At 39.9% G+C, this 9,818-nt stretch overlaps 1 protein-coding gene across 4 annotated transcripts in view; it reads right to left on the minus strand.

Moving 5' to 3' along the window:
• The window catches only part of NNT (nicotinamide nucleotide transhydrogenase), a 43,049-nt gene extending 33,260 nt beyond the window's left edge, over positions 1 to 9,789 (minus strand). Inside the window, exons 1-4 of one of the 4 annotated variants that reach the window (XM_059836863.1) lie at positions 9,709 to 9,789; positions 8,569 to 8,775; positions 1,370 to 1,599; positions 63 to 280 (exon numbers count right to left, since the gene is read on the minus strand). In XM_059836863.1, the coding sequence (XP_059692846.1) occupies positions 63 to 280; positions 1,370 to 1,599; positions 8,569 to 8,731 (611 nt within the window). In that variant the 5' untranslated portion in view covers positions 8,732 to 8,775; positions 9,709 to 9,789. Of the gene's footprint in view, positions 1 to 62; positions 281 to 1,369; positions 1,600 to 3,818; positions 3,956 to 8,568; positions 8,776 to 9,533 lie in introns of those variants that run through there. The other 3 variants (XM_059836862.1, XM_059836864.1, XM_059836865.1) reach the window with 3 other exon arrangements.
• Between the last annotated feature and the right edge of the window lie 29 nt (positions 9,790 to 9,818).

Below are 9,818 nucleotides of genomic sequence, written 5' to 3' on the forward strand. Positions count from 1 at the left end.
ATCAAAGCACACTATTTTAATCCAGCTGTACTTAATGAAGCAAAAAAAAAAAAAAGTCATACCCAGCAATGTTGGCCATGGAGCTAAGTGCATCATATCCCTGAGCAATGGTTACCCGTGGAACCTGATCCATAGCCAAGACAGTAGCTTTTTTTTCTGCAAGTTTTTTCAGGAGGTCTGGATTTTGTGCTGGGTAGATAAAACTAATCAGGGTTGCTGCTGTCTTGAAAAGATCTACTTCATGTACACCTAGAGATGAGTTACATGTAGGAGCTCTCACCTGAAAAAGACAGAAGTTTCCAAGTTAATCAGAGGAAAGAAATCAGAATACATTCCACTTACTTTCTCTCAGGTTGCAGTCTGTCCATTCCCATCCAAAAAGTACAGAAAGAAGAAAGTACATCAAAGGCTATTTACACAACTGAACTGAGTAACTGCACTTCCCAGATGCAGTCCACGTCATGGAATTGGCTCTAGGTGGATTGCTGACAGGGCAAGAATTGTCAGCACACACCTTCACAAAGATCTGATGACTTCTAACTAGCAGTCACTTGCTTTTGTAACAGACAGGTACCCTCAAACCCACCATTTTTAAGCAAAATGATAACTCAACAGATATGACCATTAAGCTCTACAAACTAAGAATCACTAATAACGTTGCAGCAAGGCATTTCATGCCAGTTGTCAAGCAGACACTGGTCTTCATCTACATTCACTTCTGAGTTTCTCACTTTTCTCCAAACAGAAACCTACTTAAAACCATTATCCACAAAGCAGCTCACAGAAATTCAATGTTCAGTGCTGATGGGGTAATTTTAAACAGGTTAAGGTATTTTTTAAAAAGGTAAAGGTATTTTTCTCTTTTTTTCCCTTCGGGACTCTGCACAACCTAAGACCTGTCTAGTAAGATTGCTTTTAGCTCTTTTCTCATATTTTTAAACACAGCTTTGCTGTGGAATTCAGAGAAGTTGTATAATTATATTTTCTAAATCCCAAACTGCACTATTTAAAGAGTAAGTAGAGTTACATGTTACTAATTTTGGATAAAAGATTTATTAGAGCAGGGATTTCATCTGACTAGATTCCAGAACTAGTCTACCTCACTCTAGAAAACACAACTCTTAGGTAGTTAAAAACTTGCTAGAGATATTATCCACCTTTTTTTTTCAACACTGTCATTTACCTTTTTTAGCACAGGTGCATGCCTGAGCTATTAAAAAAACCCCAAAACTTGAATCAGAACTCAAAATGGAAAACACTAATTTAAAGGACCTTACTTACTGAATTTTCCACAGATTATCAGGAAAAAAATTACCTACACTTTTCTTCAAAAACAATGTAATAGGAAATATACTAATAAAACAATTACTTTCACAATCAAATCAGAAGCCAAGACTTCCTTGGTCCCCTGGATCTTTGCTCCAGCTTCTCTGTAATGGTCATCAGAAAATTTAGAAGCTTCTCCAGCACCAGATTCCACCACAACATTGAAGCCTTGCTTGACCAAGGCTTGAACTCCAGCCGGTGACAGAGCCACTCTCTTCTCATTCTCAAATATCTCCTTGGGAACACCCACAGTCAGTTGTTTATACGGAATTCCTGTAATAGTGGCAGATAAGACAGCATTAGTTGTGCTAAACATTAATTAACCGGTATAAGGGACACTCTTCAATGTTGTACAGACACATGCAAACACGTCACAGCTAGCAATTCTCCCTCCTAAGGGAGGAGGAAGCAGAATGCTATCTTCTTGGAACATCATTTACATTTCCTTAAATTACACCATCTTCCTAGAGATCCTTGGTCTCTCAGCAATCAGTAGGTGAGCGCACAATCAGCCACACAAGCAGTAACAAGTGTTTGGTGCAGTTCATACTCATTGTCGTTTACACAGCTCTGATTGTGTAACTGGCATTCTGATTTACACAATACCTGGTGTACTGGTGATAACACATTCTGCCTTCTGCCTCAGGCCAGAATTTAAATCGCTTTCTAGTCACTTCCAGGTTATTGTGAAGAAAGGAATAAATGAGCTTGAACAGTGGAACTGCATTTTAACTGAATATGTTTGTAATGTATATCAAATTATGCCAAATCACTATTATTGAATGCAACATACGCACCACAAAGTACAGTGAAAGGCATAACTACATCAATTTGGTACTCTAAAAGTTGCCGCAGAAATGAAAAATGTGAATTCAGAAGTAGTTGAGGAATAAAGGAATATCCAGCTAGTAATTTCTTCAAAGTATTTCTCTTCAAAGTTATTTCCTTGTCTTAACTTGTGCAAAGCTCCACTGAGTAACACCAGAAAACTGCTGAAGCTGGAATTTATGTTTAAGTTTTCAAATTACAAACATCGAGCTTAATTCGAGTACAATTTGGGGGCTTTCAGTCTCATATCTGAGAGATAAACTTCTCTGATCCAAACAAGTGTTTAAATACATTATTTATGAATACACAGGCTCAAGCAGAATAATCATTCATTAAACTATTACATTGCTTCAATTACACTGACAGCATGCAGTCCAACACATAGGCTGAATCCTGTACCAGCTTTCACTTACATCTATCCAGAATTTAAACCTGGATTGTAACATTGCTATGCAAAACATTTACACCAGATGAATATTAATAAACTCTAATTTGAGCAGTTTAAGCAGTCACTCATATTAATGATCAAGCAAAAACAACAACAACAACAACAACAAAACCCACCAAAGAAACCCCAAACCTAATAAAGGGGAGAAAGTAGATGAGAAGCTTGTTTAAAATTGCAAATCTCTTTTTAAATTGTCCAACAATACTATGTATTGTGCTACAAAAAATTGTACCAGGCAAAGAATGCAAATTTTAGGAAGGCCTCCTTTTGAGTTTGAGATAGAAACAAGCAAAAAAAAGCTAAAAACATACTACAATATAACAGCTTTGAGGAACTAGATTTAGATTTAAAATATCAAAATAAATTATCTGTGAAATTGAACCTGGATTACAATGTGCCTATGGTTGGCAATCTGAAAATGTTTTTGGTTAGAAATTTTTTATTTACTGCCAAATTACTATATTCTGAAAAACCAGTACAGAGCTGCTAATAAGTGGTATTTAAATACCTACCTATACTTCTCAGCCTACTAACACATTTAAAAAAAAATTAACACATTCAACAAGACAGAATGAAAGCTCACCAGACAAATGAGTTCATTACTTCTAATTGCTGCACCAGAGGAGGTTTTACTGAACCACAGGAGGTTCAGGTTGGACACCAGGAAGAACTTCTTCACTGAAAGGATGGTTAAGCACTGGAATGGGTTGCTAAAGGGAGGTGGTCAAGCCATCATCCCTGGAAGTGCTCAAGAAATGACTGGATGTGACACTTAGTACTATGGCTTAATTGACAAGGCGGCGTTCAGTCAAAGGTTGGACTTGATCTTAGAGGTCTTCTCCAACCTTAATGATTCTATGATTCTAATTACTTCTATTTTTTTTTATCTTTGCCTTTGAAATTTGACTAATAAAATAGTAACAAATAATTTGAAGATTAGAAGTGTTTTGATGTTTTATATGTTGCAGAACATCTGAAATATTTTAATCACAAGACAACACTCAAATTCAGAAAAACATACATTCATAGAACATAAAGCCAAAACAGGAGCAAGAATGCACATCTAAAACAACAGATCCACAAAGGTAACAGAGCTTTGCAATGGTTTGTTCCACCAGCAAATCTAAACATCACCGTGCAACTCAGGCCATACCCACCACAGCAGCACTAACCACTTGTTACCAGCTGTGGTAACTGTTGCTGTCACTCAAATTACCCTTGTCATTTGAAGAGACTTTTCTCCTCATCGCTTCTAATTACTACACAATAAAGTCCTGCTTCTGATTTTCACTAAATCAACCCGGTGGAAATGAGCTCTCTTGTCTTTTAGAAGCAGGAATGAAACCTAGAAGATTGAAATTTGTTAGGATAACAGAGATCAATCACAATTTTAGAGAGGAAGTAGCTCTAGGGTAGGATAGGATGCAAGACACCTTTCAAAAAGCATTGAGAAAAGAACTAAAGAAGCCTTCCCTTTCTCATTTTGGAAGTTTTGGTAGCACAAGAATGCCAAAGGGGAGGAAAGAAGGGGGAAAACAGGGCGTAAAATAGGGGAAGGGAAAAACAAGGGGAAAGGAGGAAGGAAAAAAGGAAGGGGAAAGGAGGAGCAAACAGGGAAAGGAATAAATTACAGCATAAAGGAAATAGATAACTGCAAATTTAAAGATACAAAGACAGTTGACTAAAGCTTTTCTTTTTCTCAAGCAAATCTTTTAGCTCCTAAGGCTCAAATGACAATAGATGCTTCTACTTTCCTTTTGCTCATTTGCTTCTGTGTGGAGTATCAGAATAGAAGAGTAAATGGCTAGGAGTAAAAGGACAGAAATATACATTCACTAGATGTGTTTCTTCATTCCTTACTTCTTTCTTTATTGGCACATCTTGCATGCAATAAAAATTAGTACAACTTTTTCAGATAGAAAGTATTTGCACCTTATTTAGTTAACAGAATGATCACAGACCAGCACTGAGGAACATGCTCTTCCCAGACCCTTAGGAGATCAAATAAAAGATAAATATCCAACAAGTCTCATTTGCCTACCTACCTTTCTTCTCTATCCCACTACCAGAACTCCAGCAAACCATAAATACAAAAGCAAATGATTACATAAGCAAACTGTCAGTTTGCCAGCTTATAGCTAGAGTAGGTATAGGACATTCTTCAAATAGACTGCCCTGAGCTTCCACATGATTCAGTACCAAAATGGAGCAGATATCTACAGCTCAAAAACAAAGATCTATCTTAAAACTGCAGTACAGATCTTGGGAAGAAAGGGTTAAAAAGTGGAACACTGGCACAGAGGATTGCAAAGCTCCCTTTCAGCTGGAAATAACTCTTGATAAGCCTATGTGAACAGCAGGTCTGTGATGATTTAGTGGTGCTTGTGTCTGTGCTTGTTTTCCTTTGCCCAGGTGCTGCTTCAGCAATACCCCGATAGCGAAGTAATGGAAATAAATTTACCCTTTGGATTCTAGACCTGACTTTGTGGTTGTCCCATCTGCTGTCTGCGCTGACACACAACAAGGTATGATCAATACTTGAGCTGAAGGAAGCTTTGTAACTAACACAGATTTGGTTTGTTGGATTCAGCAATTTCATCAAAGTCAATAGTTTTGAAAGGTTGAAAACTAGGATTACCAAACTTAGGACCTTGATTTAGGTTTTATTTTGAGGAAGTTCATCTGCTATCCCTGCCAGGGGTTTAAAGTCACGTTAGAGTGTGAAGCCTACAAATTGTCTCTCTAATCCTTCATGTCAGATAATCTCTTTAAGTACTGCCTTGAGTATGTTTTAGTGATTTACTGCTCTACAACATCATGGACATCTTCCAAATACTGAGTAATATTACGTACCTGGAGCACCTTTTTGACTCATGAAGTTTCTTAATATATTGAGTAGAAGATACACAGTACTTAGATTCTGTCTCTATCAGAAGAAGAATTTCACTGGTCTTAGAATGGAATATACATTCCAATGAAATGCTCTAGCATATACATAACTTAGAACTTAAAAAAACTAGTAAAAAGAAACTCTCTCATTCCCTTACCACAATCCTAACTGTGTAATGAAGACATATTCAAACTTCAAGTAAACAAAACTACAACTGTGACTTTCTCTATGTAACTTCTATCTACAAGAATTTTAGGGAAGATTATAAGTCAAAACTATAGCAGAAAAGACAGTTTTTTGATCTCCTTATCCTGACTTTGGGAAGTAGTCTGCAACAAAACAGGATCAACCAATAGCAAGTGACTTAGGGAAAAGATAAAGGAGAAGTTTTGACTATATGCCATGTGTTCTGGGATTGAAAACAGGATGCCTATTTTTAATGTTACTCTAATAACCTTTAAACAAACCATCTCACCTCTCCTGAAGATGAGGACATATTCCAAAGAACACCAATATGATGTTGGCAAAAAGAAAAAAAAGGTACAGAAGATTAAACGAAAACCTGATCCCTCCTATTACAAAAATAAGGAATTTTTTTTTTAAAGGGAAATAAAAGGAGAATATTTCTTTGTTTATAAATAAAATAAAGCTTACCTAGAGAACTAATTAAAAATGCACTGTTACAGGTTTAGAAAAAAACAGGAAAATTTAAGAAATAAGCCTCAAAATAAAAAGGATATTTAAAATTGCAAAATAGAGAGGGGTAAAAGTCATAGAGCTGTAGGACAAACTAATCCGGAAGTATACTGGGAAGCTCAGTCAGTCACTCCATATGTACCTTTTCCAGGGCTTCAGAAAGTTTTGTATCTGTTTCTGAAGTAGCTGGTCCTAGTGACCACCTGGCACAGATTATGGGAGTACTTATTTCCACCTGTATGAAAGTTCCAATGTTTCTATTAGGCAAGTAGCAGCTTAATAGCTGGCATTAAGAAAATTATCCATGCTCCAAGGTCACTTTTCAGCTGACTCTGTATCTCCGTATTTCTTCTCCTCAAGCAGCTATTGCTCTTGCACATAACATAGCCTAGATGTAATGAAAGCTAACCCAAGACGAGGGAAGTAATAACTACAGCCTTAAGAAGAATCACTGTGACACTAGTCTTTTCAGAAAACTTACTCTTCTTAGTAATACAGTGATTTTATGAAGTGTTACAATAATCAAAGCTAATTTCTGAAAGACTAAAATAGAGTTCTTTTGAATCTGTTACATTTTGATTCAAGAGCACTTTAAAAGTAAATACAAGCAATAGCCCTGCTTCTAATTTGTCATTTAATTGATGTTTTCTCCTTGATTTGTCCTCTACCAAATGACAAATCACATGTTTCCAAAGCATACTAGAAGGACAGCTTAATTATCAACCAAAAGACTACCAAACTTGTAATTCTCCACATTAAATAACTGCATTTCATGAATACTACTAATCCTTAAATAAGGGCTTCCGCACAACAGATGTGACAGGGCAGCACTGAGCATTTAAACATGACACCAATCAGAATTCTCCATCCTTGTGGGAAATTTTTCAAAAGTTATTCTTCAAAATGAGAAAATTCACACACGTAGAGTAGCATACCAATTTCAGTAAAACAGAAGAGACCCTTTAGTTTCATGATGAAATTTGTGGTCAAAGCCAAATACAAAATTGATTCAAATTCAAACAAGGACACTTACCTGGAATATTTAAGAAAGAACTTTGAACCTAGTTTCCTATGTTCCAGTTTATGCTCCCAACCAAGGGACAATCTGCCATATGAAGACTGACAGATTTCTCTTTCATTCTGATATTTAACGTGGAAAAAAATTTGAGAGCATCTCAAATCTATCAAAGACATTCTGGTTTCAGCACACTACTGCGATATAGATTTATCAGGAGACCTCAGAGTAAAGAAACTTCCCTTCATGACATTTCTTCAGAAGTTCCAAAATCTTCAGTCACCAAGCTGAAAGGACCACAAAGTGCACCATCTACTGTTAGTACTGCCACAAATTCTACACAACACAGGCTTCTCTGAACTACTACATGCTACTTTTGTGTCCCGTGTTTTCACAACCAGACACTTCTGCTTCCAACAGCACTACTCTCCTTATACTCTCAAGTACCTAATGCAGTTACCTACTGTCTACATTTGGAAGAACCAAATGTCATGTGTTCAATCAGTCCAACTCTCCACAACAATCTTTTGCAGACCAAGATCCTACATCTGCACAAAAGCAGGGTCTCTAAATTCCAAGGGACACATGATCCATTCAGTAATAATGGGCAAAAATAGCATTAAACCTGCATTAGGTATTCCTCAGTCTTCCTTCCAACTGTCAGGTTATATACAGTATAGAATAGAGAAAAAAATTGTCAGTTCTGATCTTCATGTACCAGGCTCATATTAGAAACTGGAAAAAAGAGTGCCCCCTTGCCCAGTTTCTTTTTTTTTCCTGAAAATACCTGAACTTGTCCATTATCTGCTGAAATGCAATTTGTGCAAACCCACTAACAAAGCCTACATATGAAGATACATATCAAGAGTTTTTCAAAGCGATACAATGTAAGTGTTTCCTAAACAAAGTTTAGAGATTTTTTTTATGATGGGATAATAACGTCTACATACACTCATGCTGGCAGGTACTGTCTTGTGAGGTCTGTACTTTCTCTCATATGCATGCAAAGAGCTGCACTACCAAAACTAGCGGGGAACTCAGGATTTGAACTAAGAAAAGCATTTATTTAAACACTTCCTTCAAGCAAGAAAAGTATTAGCAGTAGCTCAAACCCTCTAACCACAAAAACTATTGGATCCAAAGTATTCATAATAAACACAAACACCTTCTGCATAAGCCCTATAAAGCCAGTCTAAAATTGTGCTGCAACTGACTCAAGTATGCTGCTGACATGATTTAAGAGTGTTCTTTCTATTTTAAGTCTTTTCTGTACTAATGCAGATCTGAAAGAAAGAAAAAAGAAAGAAACCATTTAAATTCATGTTTTAAAATAAAACATTGCTTACAGTACTTTCATCAATTTACCTGGCTTTGGAGCTTGCCTGGCTTTGGCCTGAGACCCAAGCACCTGGTGGGTTCTAAACATGCGCAAGCACAGCACCTTTGCGGAACACGCCTTCGGCGGGAACACATTGCCTAAAACAGGAGCTGGGCATCCACTCACAGCAACACGCAGAAGGCTCGCCATTGCACCCAGAGCTCACAACAAATTCCTTGCCACGTATGGAACCCCTACAGCAAATGTGAAAACAAATCAAGAGTTATTAATGACACTGGACAGAAGGCATGTAAACGCAGCAGGTTTAGAACCAGTCGACTGCCAGTAGCCACGAGACAATCATTCCTCACCACCTTTATCTTTCAGGGTAGGAAAAAAATCTATTTTTTTTCCAAATTAAGTAAGACAGCTCTTAACCGAAGCAACTGGCGTGACCGGCCGACCTAGGATGGTATTTCTGCGACTCAAGGTCATTTTCTCTTTCCACCGTTGCTTTAAAACGGGAATTTTGGTACGGGAAAACTTCGGCGCCTCAAGGTACCAAACAAACGACTCCAACCCGTGCCACAGCTCCCTCAAGAGTCATCCTGGGTGGGACACAGCTTGCAGGCTCTCGGGAGGCGCAGCAGAGCACACACTCGGGGCGGGACACCCCGGGCAGCGGGCAGAGGGGCCGGGAATGTGCTCTTCTCCCGAAATCCCGCCGGGCCCCCGAGACAGAGGCCCCTTTTCTCTCCCGTCGCTATTTATAGCCCGCGGCCACCGAACGACCTTGGGCGGGCGGCTCGTCCCCCGCCATGCACTGTCCCCGCTCGGGGGACATCCCACAGCCGCCGCCACCTCCCCGCTCCCGAGGGCCCCTTCCCGGGGCCACCTGCCTCCCCCCGCACGTCCGTCCCGCCACGCTCGTTCCCTCCCTCCCTCCCTTCCTTCCCCCCGACAGCGTGGCACCGCTCTCTTCTCCCCACCAGCAGCTGGCCCCCACACGCACCAGGAGAATGAGGCGGTGCCGGCGCAGCCCCTCACGACGCGGCGCACACGCCCCGCGCGGAGCTCCGCACACGCTCCTCCCGCAGCTCCGCACCGAGCGCGCACCGAGGCCGCACAGCCCCCGCTCCACGGGCCTCCACAGAGAGCTCCGCACACCGCCGCGCGCGCACACGTACCGCCGCAGCCCTGCACGACGCCGCGCTCCCAACCGCGGTGCCGCCGCCGCGGCTCCGACCGACCTTGGGGCGGGGCGGGGGCGGGCCCGTGCTCGCCAACCCGGAAGGAC

Source organism: Haemorhous mexicanus, chromosome Z, assembly GCF_027477595.1.
Source record: "Haemorhous mexicanus isolate bHaeMex1 chromosome Z, bHaeMex1.pri, whole genome shotgun sequence".
NCBI classification, from domain to species: domain Eukaryota; kingdom Metazoa; phylum Chordata; class Aves; order Passeriformes; family Fringillidae; genus Haemorhous; species Haemorhous mexicanus.